General features: G+C 45.1%; 1 protein-coding gene and 1 long non-coding RNA gene across 2 annotated transcripts in view; one reads left to right on the forward strand and one right to left on the reverse strand.

The window, feature by feature from the left end:
- The window catches only part of LOC135371293 (uncharacterized), a 148,212-nt gene that overhangs the window by 35,467 nt on the left and 96,408 nt on the right, over nt 1-16,337 (forward strand). The gene's annotated exons all lie outside the window — the stretch shown is intronic.
- Nucleotides 1-16,337, reverse strand: part of LOC135371290 (lachesin-like) — an 82,713-nt gene that overhangs the window by 3,657 nt on the left and 62,719 nt on the right. The window contains exons 3-8 of the mRNA XM_064605399.1: nt 12,170-12,377; nt 11,056-11,235; nt 7,791-7,919; nt 6,790-7,077; nt 3,734-3,793; nt 2,785-2,871 (exon numbers count right to left, since the gene is read on the reverse strand). Coding sequence (XP_064461469.1) covers nt 2,785-2,871; nt 3,734-3,793; nt 6,790-7,077; nt 7,791-7,919; nt 11,056-11,235; nt 12,170-12,377 — 952 coding nt within the window. The remainder of the gene's footprint in view (nt 1-2,784; nt 2,872-3,733; nt 3,794-6,789; nt 7,078-7,790; nt 7,920-11,055; nt 11,236-12,169; nt 12,378-16,337) is intronic.

Raw genomic sequence — 16,337 nt, forward strand, 5'->3', positions numbered from 1 at the left:
TCTCCTAGTATGCACTTGCTCCTCATTTTCGTCTCCTGGCCGTGAAATCAACATCGCAGCACTGCAAGTAGTCGTTAAGCTTCGCATATACGTAAGTGTATTCAGTCCCGGAAGGGACTCCAAATGCAGGAAGGATTCCAAATACAGATAACATAAAATTCTCCGGCGATTTAGCCGTAAATGGGAGGAATGCGTTAGCATTAAGCGCCCTTTCCGGTGTATACTTGACTTCCGGGTATCCACTTCCGGACTAAACCCTGCTTCCGGTTGTTCACTTTCGTTCTAAACCCGACTTCCAGGTATCCACTTCCGGTCTAAACCCAACTTCCGGTTGTTCACTTTCGGTCTAAACCCGACTGGCTTTTGTCCACTTCCCGTCCATACTTGACTTCTGGTATCCACCTCCGGTCTAACCTGACTTCCGGGTCTTCACTTCCTGCCTAAATTGACTTCCGGTTGTCTACCTCCGGTCTATACTTGACTTCTGGTTTGACGCTTCCAATTTCCATATGTAGCTCCATTTAGATAGCCTAAATTACTTTAAATTACCCCTAAATTACCCTTTAATTGCCGAAAGATACCGGAGGCGATTTTCTATTTCATTTAATTCCCTTTAATTACGTTTACTTGGTTTAATTACTCTAAATTTCCCTTTAATTGACGTTAATTACGTTTAATTACATTTAGTTCCCTCGGTATCAAGCGGTTGCCTTCGGTAATCATTAATTTCATTTAATCTTTCTCTTAGTTACATATTTCTTACATTCATTACTTTGAAACTCAACTTTCTCGCTTTAATTTCCTTTAATTACGCGTACCTCTTAATTACGTTCAACAACTTCAATTTTATATCATTTACCTTCATTTACCTTACCTTACCTCCATTACCTTACCTCCATTACCATTACCTTACCCTCTCATCTCCCCTTTATATCTCCACTGATACCCCTGCCTCGGTGAGGCTTCACCATCTCCCCCCATACACATACATATACTTTTTCCATACAGCTTTTTCCATTTTGACACTCCTAATGCTAATGCATTAAAAGGCCGAACAATAAGCTGTGCTGAAGGAAGCACATCAATATCTTCCAAGTATGCTAAAGATGCCTCGGAAAGTAGATGCCGCACAGAAAACGGTATGTAAAGTAACATGTTCCTTTTTTTTCTTCTGATCTAATCAAATCAGAGTAATGCTTAATGTTTCCGCATGTTGAGCTTGCGTTGCGTTTTCGAATCGAAACTGTGCACGGGCACTAGTGGATGTCTAATGTTAGTTGACTAAGAAGCTATTTCGTAGACGCTGACGAGTTGTCACAAAGGAGGAGTAAACGGAGATGCAGGCCCGCCAAATAGATCCATGCATGCGTGCTGCAATTCCTTCTGAATACGCGTGCCAGTAAGGCGCCTATGTAGATGCAACGAGCCCCAGTTGCTTCCCCGTAGGTAATAACGTTTTCTCCTTTCCTCGATACAGGACGCCCATATCGAAAGGCTGCTCGTGAAGTGTGAGATATGGGCGCGCATCTCATTTCTCAGACTCACGGCAACGTAATTGAGAACGAGGGGGGAATCAATCTGGCTTTCGTCGAACGTAGCGGAACGGAAAAACAAATTGGTCGGTTTTCCGTCAGTTTCAACGTTCCCGCTAATCAGTTTAAGCCGCCCTGGTTTATTTGCCCAGTATCTCGGAGGCAGCTGGTCTCACTGCCTGCCGCCATTGTTTTGTTTGGCACTCCACGAAGATCTCGTATTTGATGTCGACGCGTTCTGTCGTAACAAGTTTCGCATTCGAGGGCTCTTCGAAGACTCGGAAACTGCATCTCTCTCTCTCTCTCTGCACTTTATTTCCGTGTTTTGTGGGCATGACAAGAAAAGTTCTCAGACGTCCCCTGCAGGGCGCGTATTCGCATGCAAATGTTTAGTGCTCACAATGTGCTGGTATGTTGTTCTGTACGGTATGCACAGATCGAGGCATCCTTATATGAAGTGTGGATGTGAAACAAATGTAATGTCTGGCACTTTCTCACATGTTGCATGCAAGTGCATTTCTGTACCTTCTGTACATTCTATACTCTAAAGAAAAAAAAGGTAGAATTTTCTACTCATCTCGGTAGAGCTGTATCGCAACCGCATTCCTATGCAAATCAATTTTACCTTTTAGGTATAAATGCAGAGTAGAAACAAGCTACAGGGTAGAAACTGTCGTTCTACCAGCTTTGGTAGAAAATTCTGACCTTCTTTTTTTTTTTTTTTTTTTTAGAGGAAGCGTGAGAGTGAGGATTAAGAGAAAGGGACGACGACGCTTATACCCGCGGAGGAGAGGGCGCGCGTGGATTGGCCCGAAATGGTAAATGTACTGTCGTTCTACCAGCTTGGGTGGGATATTCTACCTTTTTTTCTTAGAGTGTATAGCGTGTTAGAGTTTCGAACGAATATCAAAAAGACAAAACAAACAAATCAATTCAAGAAAATTCATTAACATGTAATAAGGAATTACAGAACTACTAAGTGTGGTGTAGAACTACTTGTGTCATTGATATCAATTCCATTTTCGTGACTGCCAAGTAGTCCTTCGCAAAGTCGACTTTCTCGATCACAGAGACCCGAGAGCATGCTGCAGTGCGTTAAAGAGCCACAAGAAGAAAACTTGCTTTACGCCTTTTTCGTTTCTCATTCTCAATACAGGCGGTGTTATTAACACCAAACTCTGAGGTATTTTGTTATCTATAATGAATGCGTTTAAATATACGGAATTGATAGGGTCTGTCAAAAAATACCAACCCTTATAGGAATTCCTTCCATACGGATGGTGCTTGTCAGCCTGCTGTGTCGTGAGGCTCTGCTGTTGCCGTGAATGAGGCGCCAGTTCTGGAGAGATATCGGTCATTACACTTCATTTAAGAAAACCAAGCCATAACGTTTTCATTCGCAACAGCGTCTTCCATTCTAAGTTGACTCAATATTGACTCGTCGTTGTCAGTATGTTGTTGTTGTGGACACCCGATTTATGACGGGATGTAATCCAGGGCCGCGATGCTGCAAACCGGGTCAAATGCCTTGTATGTAACGGACCATCGAATCGAGTCTAGGTGTGTCAGCCTATTCGTGTGACGACACGCTGTCCTACCTTGCAGCACATGCAGCAGGCTGACGCACCTTTCAGCAGGCTGACACCTTACAGCAGGCTGACAAATAGGCTGACACACCTTACGTGTAAACCTAATCCAATTGAGCCTGACACTACACTAAAGCACCTCACTTATGAGATGAAGGAAGTTGATTCAGAAGTCTGGGTAACCTTATGGTCAATATTCCTCAGTCTTATGCTTGCACTGATGCGAAAGTGGACACCGCCGCCACTTTTAGGCGATGTCGCTGTGAAACGTATAGGTAGCTGAACAGAAAATTATCTTAGACACCCTACACAGAGAACGGTATCGGTATGAAAATGCACTGACGCCTTCTTAAATCACCTGTTGCTTGTTTATAAAGTGCCATGCAATTGTAACTCTTTAGTGGAACATCAACGAAAATGTACCTGCGTACTGCGTTTTGTAAGCGCGTGATTCCAAAGCATCGCTGTGTGATATTCGTAAGTATCTGTAGCTTTTGAAACCGTGTACTCCTTGAACTTTGCTATCGTTTCGTAAGTGCGCGACAATGTTTGAGTGTCTTTATAGATTTTCTGTGTGCCTTGGAGCAGTGGTTGGTTCTTTGTTTTCCTACTTACTGTCTGTGGACTGCTGGTAGGTCCCGTTTCTCCCATGTCTGTGCTTTTCCACAGGTAGTTCTGAAAGAAAAAAAAGATTGCCTTGTCAGAAACGTTCGTGATTATCTGTTACATGAAACTTCAAGTGCGTGTCTAGTGTATGCTGAACTTGTGGGAATGGCTAACGAGTGAGGAGTTCCCAAAAGGACGGGAGCAGGAGGCTGTTTATTGCTCGGCCGTTAGGCCCGAAAACTGAGAACTGAATGGTCAAAAGAATTTTACGCTCGCTCTGCGCGATGCCGGAGCCACAAAGGACGAAGAAGTCCCGATCCGCCGTGCGTCACATGGCGCGAGCCTAATTGCTTTACGTCCTTTGGGGCTGGCTACTACACGCTCATTCTTTTTATAACCTTATTAAGCAACATTAGACAGTTTTAGCAAACCGTTGATAGCGTGGCTTGCGTCGAACCGTGCAAACCGGAACCAATCAGTGGATAACAGTCTGAGTCACGAGTGCGATTGGTTCCGGTAGGTACGATAACCTTACCAAAGGTGTGCTAAAACTGCCTATTTACGCGGTATTACATGAACAAGAACGGGGTATCACATGCGGGTGTATACCAACGAGAAAATGTCGTGGCATTTTTTGTCATATGGAGTGCGTGTACAATACGTACGCGTGTTGACACGTACTGCTCGCGACACGGCTGTCTGAAATCGCCTGTCAGCAGTTCTGCAGCCCGTATTTCCTTGATTGCCCTCGAAAATGTTGTTCCAATATTGTATTTAAAGCTGGACATGCTGGACACAAAGCTGGACACAAAGTTGGACATGCTGCACGCGTTTCCTACTTGAGGTAAATGATCTTGCAACACCTCCAGGTTTGAGATGGAAATGGTTAAAAATTGGGCTGTTCGGTGCAGCATAATTTAAAAGCGATAAAACCCCCGTGCCGGGGAACAAGTCAAAAGACGACTGTGCCTATGTGTTGTGTCGTCTTTTGACTTGTTCCCCGGCACGGGGGTTTTATCGCTTTCAAAGTATATAAACCACGGTGTGCTGATTTCAGACAACCGTGCCGCAAGCAGTACATATTGTACATTTATACGTGCGCTGCTAAACGTAAACGATGTACTTGGTTGCAAACCGACCGTTCCACACTTCTTTTAAGCTTCCGTTCCAAAACCGTTCCAAGATTGATTGATTGGTAAAAAAAAAAGAAGGAGACGTTAGTCCTAAACTACTCGGGACTAGCCACTCTAGGACGCGTTATTTAGGGCTCATTATATGTAAAACAAATGAAGGGAAAGGAGGCTGGGGAAAAAAAGAAGAAAGGGACAACTATACAGACCTATACACTTTGTGAGGCACACAAGCCCAGACGCGAGTGGGCAAGATTGTTTGGGTGGAGCACATTGTTTACGTTAACGCTACACGAGAAATCTATCGGAAGTTATTAGTAGAAAAAAAGAAGAAAAGAAAGGTGTCTACCATTTTGTCGAAGAATAAAGCACCTCTAATCGACCTATCAGAGAGCGTAAGGGATTCCAGAGCCCACCACGGCATCATAGGCCGTGACATTAGGCGTGTCCTAGCGTTAAACCGAGAATCAGTCAACCTCCCGTCATACTGTTATGAGCAAAGTAACGCCCGAGCGACGTCGTGTTCCGGGATTTTCTTTTGAGAGCTACATAGAAGGTGCTCCATCACTGAGTTGCTCTATCTGTTGCACTTTCCCGATACAGTGTCCCGCGAATTTTAGAATACATCGAGAGAGGGCTTATAAATATGAAACAGTTCAATGAAAACTGTCAGAAAATATACCTTCTGGGAACTAGAAACTCTTAACGCTGTATTGTGAGTGGTTGAGCCTATACTCTTAACACAAGTCGCCTCGGGGATAAGTTGAATATAAACTCTCAGAAAGCCTGGATCGTAGATAAAAGAAATTGTCATAATACGTAATTTTCCCCCAATTCGTTCTTGTTGTTTTATATATATATATATATATATATATATATATATATATATATATATTGGGATTGGCAAACCAGGGGTCACCCAGCGAGCGAGCGACTCCTGGTTTGCCAATCCCGAACGATGCGCAGCTACCCAGGGCCGACGAGCCGCAAACACGGCGAAACACGTGTCCTCTGGTGCTGTCGCATCGTTCAATGAGTATCTGTTTCTCCATGTGCAGCCATAGAAGCCATCTTAACTGTAAGTTTGAATTTCAAACACGTCTAGCATCATTTACCTATTCTTTTAATGGCTTTTCCCCCCTCTTTATATATATATATATATAGGGTGAGGTAAACGGATTGTCAAACGGCCACGAAGTTTTACAGTTTCTCAGACACAATAGCAGATGTAGTTTGTTTAGGCTCCCGCTTTGTTTTTCGGCGCTGGGTTGTCGCTGTTTTGGTATCACTTCCACTTTCATCGAACTGATGCCGTTTATATCGAATTGACTTCGTTATAACATTCGTTTACTGTACGTTGTTTCTGGTATAGGAGCATCCTGCCCACTTAAAACAAAGGTGGTGGTGGTGGTTGTGAAAGGGCTCGCCGTCGTCGGCCTCACAGAGGTGGGGAACGTCACGACAGTCGCCCGGGGGAATGTCCGTCCTGGGCCGACTTCTAAGGGAACTGTGCCGACATATGTCTGAAAGCGTCTGAGGAAAACACAGGAAAAACAAAGCTTCACCACATAACACGCTGAAGGCCAACCATTGTACAGAGTGATACGTCTATCACTCTTGATTTGTGGAAAGCGCGGGGCGTACGCCTTTTTGTGACAATTAACACGTCTGCATAAGTATCACAAAAAGGCGTGCGCCTCCCATTTTCAACAAATAAGGAGAGAGAACGATGTCACTCGGGCTGATGGTTGGCTAGGAGCGTGCTATGTGGTGAAGTTCAATTTTATGAGCGTGGGGTTACTTCTGGGATAGTCATCGCTAGCACCGTATTTTTCGAAGTAACCGAAGACAACGTTGACTTCACAATTGACTTAACATTCCGAATCGCTACATGTGTCTGTATTACGATGTAATCTTCAAATTACAATGCCTTACCGTACAGCTTGATGGATCCCTCTGTCGATCCCAAGAGATTTTCCGAGATGCATTTGTAGGCGCCGAAGTCGTGCAAGCGTAGATGCCGCACTGTGAGCTGCATGTGTGTCTTATAGCCTGTCTTTTTGAGGCTGACCAAGTACTTGTCGTTGTTGAGGAAGATCTTATGGCCGTCCTTAGCCCAATAATTGACGGCTGGCGGGTACGCTTCGCTGTGGCAGTCCAACGTCACGTTCGAACGGGGTGGAGATCCGACCAGCTGCATCGGGATCCATATCACTGGCGGGACTGCATTGAAGAAAAAGAGTTGTACTGACTGCTTACGAGATGACACATTCAAAACATTAAACAACGGACTACGGCGTATCGTGTGAGATGAGAGTAGTTTGCAAAGGCTAATTCAAAATAATTCGATCGTTTCACCAAGCATATGATGTTCTTATAATGATCTCCATTATTAAGTTTTTGCTCGAAAACAAATACAATTGATGACTTATTTCCCAACAACACCGAATATCCTCGTATCCACGTACAAAATAAATAAATAAATAAATAAATAAATAACGTCCTAACGGACTAAGTAAGGATTCGTACGGTACGTCCGATGTATATCTGAGGGATATCCATCGGACGTACGAATCCGCCAAGACATTTTTCATACATCCAGAGGATATTCGGTGTTGTCTGGGTTAAGACGCCTATTTTGTAATAATGTTCAATGTTTATTCATTATCTACCGAGAGAAACTGGCAATTTATTTAACTTCAACTTTTTAGGTAACTGCTTTTTGTACAAATACAGCGGGAAACCATCTCACTCCACAGGGTAACGTCATTACGCATCCTACTTGAGACATCCCCAAAAATACATTGTCCTCGTGACACACGCATTCGAGGCCTGATGCGAACAAGAAATGTCTTTCTGTCTTCTTTTTACAACTGGGCCTCGCATACCGTGCGTCTTCGGAAACGCGTGCTAATATGACAAGAATTCACACTTACAGTGAACATGTAGCATGATCCTCCGACTCACGGGTGATGGCACGTTGTTATTAGCGATGCAAAGGTAGGCCCCCATGTGGACCCGACTCACGCGTGTCACGGTCAGGAGCTCTCCGTCGTAAGTTTGTACTGAAACAGAACAGCGGCAAATAGAATAGACAAACGACACGCTGCAACTATTACGTGACTTTTTGCCTCTGGGTTTTTTCTTCTTCTTCTTCTTTTTTTTTTTTTTGCACGGGCACTTTAAAAACAGAGCTTCACCGCACAGCAGGCTCTGCGCCAGCCATTGCCGCGAATGATAGGGTTGTCGCTTCTGATTCGAAGACAGAGGGGAGCGTATGCCTTTTTTTGTGTTTCAGACATATGCCAGCACAGTTCCCTTAGAAGTCGGCCCACGACGCACATTCCCCCAGGGCGTCTGTCGTGAAGTTGCCCACATATGTGAGGCCGACAACGGGGAGTCCTTTCACCATCACCACCAACACCACCTTGTGTCAATTTGGATATACGATAATTGACACAAAAAGGCGTACGCCCTCTTTTCTCGTCGAATCAGAAGCGATAACCCTATCGTTCGTAGCCATGGGTTGCGCGGAGCGTGCTATGCGGCGAAGTTCTGTTTTTTTAGAGTGTGTTGATGATGATACCGATAGAGCAAAAAATATGTACAGTATATATCGGGACGTAAGTCGGCGAAGTGGCAAAGTCGGGCTGGCTACCAGGTGTTGCTATGTGCCGTTCGTGTTTATTTTCCCCCAGACTACAGGTGGAGTAGCGAGCCTTGTACACGCTGTGGCTAACATCTCCATGTTTCTTTTCAGTCAAGTCTAAGCAATACGTACGATATGCACCCATTTTGCAGAATCATTAAGAATTATTTTGCGATATCCTCCTGTTGCTATCGAGCTCCCTTAAGGTAATGAAACATGTTATCATATCCGCCAACTTGCATCAGGTAAATAATAATTCAAAGGAACTTCATAACGAGTAACGATACCTCCTAACGGTTTTCATCACCGACCCCTACGAGAAGCCTCGTGACATCAGAATCAATTTATTAATCCGCCGTACCTTATCGTGAAATGCCAAGCATGAGCATCGACCGGAAAGCGATCTCGGAATAGAGGATCGTCTCATGTCCGCTGCTGTCTGAAGCCTGTCGCCAAATTTCCCTAGCTTGCTCCTACAGCTCCACCGTAAGTGGATCTATGGCTTAGGGGGACTTTGTCGTTTAAGCCTTTCCTTCAATCTCAGCAACATAGTTGGAGGGGAAAAAAAAGGATGACAGAGGAAACTGTCTCTCGCCCAAAGATAGAGGGCGACCCCGGAAAAATCTAAGCGTACACAAAAGGAGGGAAAAAGGGGGGTCTGTTTGTTCTTCAGCTCACCCCGGATCCTAAATTTGTTTCGCCTGTCAGTCGTGTGCGGATTAAGTTTTATACGGCATACCTTGTTCTTGCGCTTAGCAGGCCGGGTAAGCTCAATTGATTATCGAGCAAAAAGGGGATAGTTTCTGCAAAGTGACTCCGTCATGATCTGCGGCGCTGCTGAAGGCGATTTCTTAGTTTTATTTTTTTTCTTCCTTAATTTAGCTTGGCTCTGGCCCTTTCGGCTGCGTCGAAGGTGAGAAGATTATGAGAACAGTCGCCGTTAAAGGAACACTAAAATGCTGAAACAACTCGCTCTCAAATGAAAGCTCGTGTTTCAATTAGTACAATTCAAGCGAGATTAGTTCACACAACGCTACCGTTTAGAAGAAAAACGCAATGAAAACAGAGCCGCCTTTGGCGACAACGAATGCCACCCCCAGGGGGCAAATATTGGCGACATCCAATGAGAATGCAGGAGAAGCGCGCGCACACCTATCGTGCGCGTGTGGGTTCGGAACGGGTCCTATCGTAGTGTTCAGTATAGGCGCGGCATGACGCGCACTCCTCTATTTTTCCATACCGGTTCACTGAGTTGTAGCCCACAACAGCTCTCGCGAATGTTCCGCTGACAACATTTGTCTTCACGTCCTTCGGACAGCGACGCCAGTCCGCTTCGCAACGCGCACTATGTTTCTCACCGGGACTGCTCCATGGCGTGGCACGCGCAGCTGGGACTAAAAACATCGATGCACGAGCTGAAGCGTCCTTCACTACTTTAGCGCCGAAGCAAGGAAGAGTCCAGTGTAATTTTGATTGTAGCCTTCGTAAAGGAATCAAAGTTTCGAATTATGACGACAGGTTTCGGTTAGTTTGTAAAAATAGTAACGGAAAATAAACAATCACAGGACGGTTACGATTCTGTAACGCGAATTTATAGCGGTAGCTCTTGCGCGTGGATGTTGACAGTTTTATATATGACACTGATATATGCGCAGCTGTACTTTAGAGTGACGAGTGCTGTCTTGTGATCTGTGAAGTGAGCGGTGATGTGTAGAGCTGGGAATAGCGGGACAAAAATATTACGAAAATCGGGAAACAAGCGGGACAGGAAACGCTGAGAAATCGGGACACTTTGCGGGACAACGTACCCATCTCTGTGTTTGTCAAAACTGTTTTTATTAGCTTTAGATTGTTTTATCTTGTTTTGCATCACCGTCACCGAGTGAGAGTAGAAGAAAAGGGAAGAAGCGGAGGGGGGGATATATTTATTAAGAAAAAAAGAAAGGAAAGGTTAGCCAGGCAAAGAGCCGGCTTGCTATTCCGAAAGAAAGGAAAAAAGGGGGTAGGGGGAAAACGAAAAAGAAAAGAAAGGAGAAAGAAAAAACAAAAAGGGGAATCAAAAAAGAAAAGGAAGGAAAAAGAAAAAGGAAGGAAAGAAAAAACGGAGGGTTTTGTGATACAACCACTGCGATTTCCCAATACCTTCCCTTTAACAGCTACCTCTGTAAAATAATGACTGTAATAATAATAATACGATTTACAGGTACTTTTTTTGAGACGAGAGCAGTTACAGTTGTTAACACTGATGCTTCCAGCTATGGTTCTTGGGGCAGTGTCTTCATCCGACACAACAGTTACAGCTACAGTTAGTAGGTTAAAGTTACTTTACGGTTACTTTTCAAACGTAAAAGTAGCATTTATGTCTCAAACTTGGCTTGGTGTGTGTTCCAACTATTGGTTTCACCATTGTGGTACGGAACACTAGCGTCGCTAGGTCAGTGTTAGACGCGGGATGGCGCGTGAATGTTTGAAGGCGACCTCCTTCACAATCGGTTCCCGTCCCGGGCTTACCGGAACCCCTCCATCAACGCAGCGGGTGAACGAATTATTACCGAGAGTCTGCGTCTTCTTTCCGTTCTTCCAGGAACCCATAGGGATGGGCTCGTTGTCCTCCCGTCTCCAGGTTATAGTTGGCCGTGGGTATCCCTTCGCCTTGCAGATGAGCGTCACGTTGGATCCCTCACGTACGATCACGTCAGAGCTGCTCTCTTCCACAATGATGTCCGGTGGCACTGCATGCAATTTTTACCGCTAGGTTCGTTATTGGTTACGCTATGGCACGTCGCATTACCTTAGTATTTCATATTTGATATCATATTTGCTATCATTTATTCCGTCATTAAATGCAAGAATGCATGTCACGGGCGGCCAAAAAGCCAGCACGAAGCTGCTTGTTCTGTGCTTGACTCGAAATTACACTGCACAGTTACCTACTTTTCCATCAATGGATTCTTTACGCAGGTTTTCGTGTCTCGTCCCCACACACACACACACATCCCCATTTTTTTCTTTATTCACATCACATCACATCACATCACATCGTGTCTCGTAATATGCTAATGCATGTAAACTACGAAGCGGTTTGTGCACCTGTGGTCTAGAATTTCCCCATTCATCATCATCAGTGTATTTGTTGTTGTGGTCTCGAGGATTTTCTGTAGACAAAAGGTACGACAATGCGACAATGCTGTCGTCTGCTTCAGAAACTATTCAAGGACAGCAAATTGCTTGTCGTGCCACCTTGCCAGAGTTCGAGAAGCCCACCAGGACGATACCGGTGGCATTAACTAGGCGATGCCTTCGATTTCTTTTAGCGTTGTTGTCTGTATTAACAGACGCAGCTAACAAAATTAGGCTGGTACTTACCGTGCGTACGAAAGATGGACATACGTATTTATGTACAGCCTCGCCTTCGCAAGGTGTATTACAGAACGTGGTTACACGAACACTCCGTGCCTTTGCCGAAAGATGTCATTAGAAAACTCGACCGCGACATTTAAAAGCAAACTGTTAGACTGTGCTAGTAAGTGTAATAGTAATGGTGAGCTCAACATTGCCATAATTCTGAAAGATTGAGTATTGAGTATTTATTTCAAGTGCCCATGGACAGCAAGAGTCTCTATAACAGATGAATATAAGATATATAATATAAGATGAAGCACTTACCAAGCACATCGAGGTACCCAATCTGGCTCATCATGGGCGATGTGTTTATCTGACACATGTAGCCACCGCGATCCGACTCCTGCACATTTTTTATCTGGAGCACAAAGTTCCTATTGTCACTGGTACTCAGCGAGATTCGATAATTTCGGCTGATGAGCTGCTGATGGATGGTAAGGATCCCCTTGTCTTCTACTTTGATCCACGCTGGCTGCGCAAACGAAAGGCAGAGGGTCAGCAATCGTCAGCGGACACGGTATTCTGTAAAGCGTGCTTTGCCTGCAGAGTGACTCATTGTAAGGAGAAGCCCTCTTGCGGAGCATACTCATGGCAGCCATTGAACGAGTTTGTGATATGTCTTACAGTACCAAAGTTGTGGAGTGTGTTAATGTTGATTTGAGTTGTATTCCCCTAGCGTGCGGCGTTTTCTATGAGGTTCAAAGTGGTCAACTGGACTCTATTGGAACACTGGGCGCATTGTACACAGGGTGATAACACTTTTTTTTTCCAGGGAATTCAGAGCTCGCCGCTCACTTAACGCTGTGCAACATCATTGTTTCCCCTTATTCCTTTACACCCTTGTCCTTGAGAAGTTTTCCTTTTGGCCTACTTCAGGAGAAGTTGTCTCGACGGGGCGCTGCGTGAGCATTACATCATTATCCTCCTTGCTAACTATAAGGAAGTTGTTGGCCTCTTAGGTTTGGTATAGGGTGCTTAGGTGAAAGGGTTGCTGTGTCTCAGATATTGCAGTATGTCCCTCTTTTTCCCTGTCCCGGGACTGGCTATTATACGTAAGCACCAGCTCGACGTTGTTCTTTCGATCCTTTTCAAAGTAATATCGCGGCTTCAATCCACAAGTCCATCCGTACTCCCGTTAGTACATATCTCAATCGTGTGGTGCCACTACACGTGCTGATTAATGTACTCTGCACCCCTGCCCCAAGGCACCGGTCATTCGATCCGGCCGTGACAACTGTTGCTGTCTTTCTCTAGACATATCCGTCACGGTGACCGTAGTGAGCTAACGACGCATAGCCTGAAACCTAAGCATTCCTTTCCCTTTCAGTGGCGCGCGTTTTTCTGTCCGATATATCCATTAGAGGGGGACCCTCGACTGGGCCGTTATCTTTGAGCACTGTTTGATTCGTGTGTGCCCGTCGCCTGGTGGTCAGAGAACCCTAATTTCTGCCGACATCTGTCGTTGTGCTGGTCGATGACAGTTATTGTGGATTCAGTTATTTTGCAATCCTCTTCTTACCCTTACCCCTGCGCCTCTGCTGAAGAGGGAGTTTTTAATAAGCGCAAGAATGCAACGGGCGCAATGGGTGTATCTTGGTGTTGAATTGATCATATAGGAATGACAACAGTGTACTGAATTATTATCATATGGTACGTTATGCCCATAAATTTCGTCTACTTTGATGGTAGACTTGAACTCGCGTTGGCATCACCACAATTGGTGTTGTTGTTGTTGTTGTTTTTGTGTTAGCGCCGCGAAGCAGCTGTCGCTATGAGCAGCGTACAGACGTGGACGGGTGGAGAGAGGACAGCAGAAAGCAGTGGGGGACAAGGGCGTTAGTATGGCGTCCTGGGTCGACTTCAGGGGGAACTGTGCCGACATTCGTCCGGAAAGTCTGTCGGAAAACCCAGGGAAAACCTCAGACAGCACAGCCGGTGACTCCGAAACGAGCGCGGGCGCACGAAGATCGGGACCGGAACATGATCATTTGAAACTACCGCATTTAAATGCGTTTGGGAAAATGCCTAAAGATGCAACTTTTCTTTTTCTTCTTGACGTTGATTTTATTTTATTGTTCTTATTTTCTTTCTGTATAACGCTCGTTTAGGCTTCCCCCTTGCCATGTTCTTCACGCTGCTATCCTTGGTGACTCATTAGAAAAATAAAGTAAAATAAATAAATAAATAGAAGCTCTGTCTGGCTTAAACAACCACGGAACGCACCATGCAAAAATACTTTTGTAAGCTGAGGGAATTAATGTGATACGCTGGAAGCGATACATATTATCTTGGTGCGCCGCTTTATATGCGGCGTTGCCACGCATGGGAAAGGCTTACTTATCGCGTCATGATTGACTGCGTTCTGTGCATACCGTTCGCGCTACCCCAAGTACGTATTGCCGAGACGCATAGTACTGTCCCTCTTTATCAGAACGCGACCGGGGACAGACCAGCTGTATGTTGAGTGATGAGACGGGCGTCGGTTTCTTTGTTGCCTAATGACATATACCTGCTCAGATTCCCTTGGTCGCCAGCGTGCGACAAGAAAAAGGAATCGGTGAGCATTGTTTCGACCTGCTCATGCGTGTTTGCCGGGATATGATAAGCAGGAATTCGTTTTAGCCGTGACAGACGGGCTTGTTTTCCTTCTGGCTGCGGAAATGCTCGTCGGCTGGAGATACTGGGACGTTATGGTGCAGGGTTTCGTTTGTTTGTGTGTTGGAGTTAGCCTGTCGGATAACAGATTACGGAGTCTCGCCCGTTTGTTGTTGTAATACATGCTCTGCTGTATAATAGCGACAGTAGAGGTTGCGTTCGTATCGAGTATTTTTAGTGTTCGCTCGTTGGTGAAAACCACCTCTCTGCTGTTAGGGAAAGCCCAGGAAAATTGATTCATTCGTTGGTATAGTTTCTTCTTTTTAAACTCGACAGCATCGTAGACCGTAGCTTACATGCAGTCTTACGTTTCCTCGTTCAATTTCGGGGAAGCACAAGCTAGAGAAGTCTGTTAACGTGTCTGGGGGTTTGCCTTTCAAGGCACGAAAGTTCTACAGAGCTGTACCAGAATACGCGTAACAAATTGTGAAGGCCAGGCCGTAGGACAGGAACATTGTACAACGGGCCTAGTCAGCAGGGCTGAAGAAGAAAAAAAAAACGAAAAATAGTGTGCATAGATCCCGTGGATACTCCTAATGAAATACATTTCAACACCGTTGCTTCTCCCAACCGTGCAAAGCGAAAGAAAAATTACGTACGTATTCCCAAATCGATACAGATATTTGTTTCGGAAACAAATCACAATTAGTCCTCCTGTCAAGGAAAACGGCCATGTCGTGCCCTATTCAGAATCGTATTCAACTCATTATAGGGTATATCCTAAACCCAATTTGATATTTCTTTGAGGAATAAATGGTGAATGGGGAAAACAAAAGTACTAAAAGTGCCGAATCCCAAATGATTTTTTTCTACGAGTCTTCGCCTTCTTTGCTGTATAGGTTAGACAAACGCAGATTCTCGTCAACGGCTGCTCCAAAGTTTGGAGGCCTCCACACCCATCGGTCTTCTTCCGCTATCGCGTAACAAATTTTCCTACATTATGGGAAACGGTACAGTTCCTTTGTAATAGCATGTGCACTGTAGCGGTAATTTCGTCCTGTTTGATCAGCCGTGCCACTTACCGCATGTACTTCTACGAAAAACGGTTCTCGAAAAGCCAAAAAAGGTCCTCTTGGCTTTCGTTTTGCTCCGCGTCTCCAGTTCAGCTTTGTAGATGATTTACTCGTGCGGTGCGCGTGAAGTGTAACGGGTGAAATATGATCCTGCTGGAGAGCGGAAGCAGTGCATCCATCTTGGGTGAAAGTAAACAACTGTGACGACTCGGCTCAGCAAGTTTCATCCTCTACATGAGTACATTTACTTAGAAGAGAAGCTTTAATCTAAGGAAGTAATATGGTTATCATTCACGAGCCAGCCGGTGTTACAATTTTATGAGAGGGCCTAAGTACCGATTTCGTTGCACCGCGAGAATCGGCGAAGATGTTTGCTTTATGATTGTGATGAACGCACGAAACGCCTTCATTTTGAAATAGAGTAAACAAAGTAGAGGGTTAAATTTTTGTAAGGTACAGCGAAACTGGGGGGGGGGGGGGGGAATCGTCTTACTTCGAGGTCGGAGCAAAGCGAGATCATCCGAGGCGTATGTGACTTTGTCGTAAAGTCTGTTTAACGACCTGCTCTGAGGTCACGCAACATTACGTCAATCAGGCAATAAAAGGTGGCAGAGGTGTAGCAAAGGCTGAAGGGCAAGCAGTTTGAGGGAGACAAGCACCCTTTGCCCAATCTTCCGGAGCCGTGGAAATTCGACACCTACGCAGCACAACATCTTGGCCCAATATTGGACCAATATTGGCAATACCGGCCCAGTATTGGTCCA

The sequence above is a fragment of the Ornithodoros turicata genome, chromosome 10 (genome assembly GCF_037126465.1).
Source record: "Ornithodoros turicata isolate Travis chromosome 10, ASM3712646v1, whole genome shotgun sequence".
Classification (NCBI taxonomy): Eukaryota; Metazoa; Arthropoda; class Arachnida; order Ixodida; family Argasidae; genus Ornithodoros; species Ornithodoros turicata.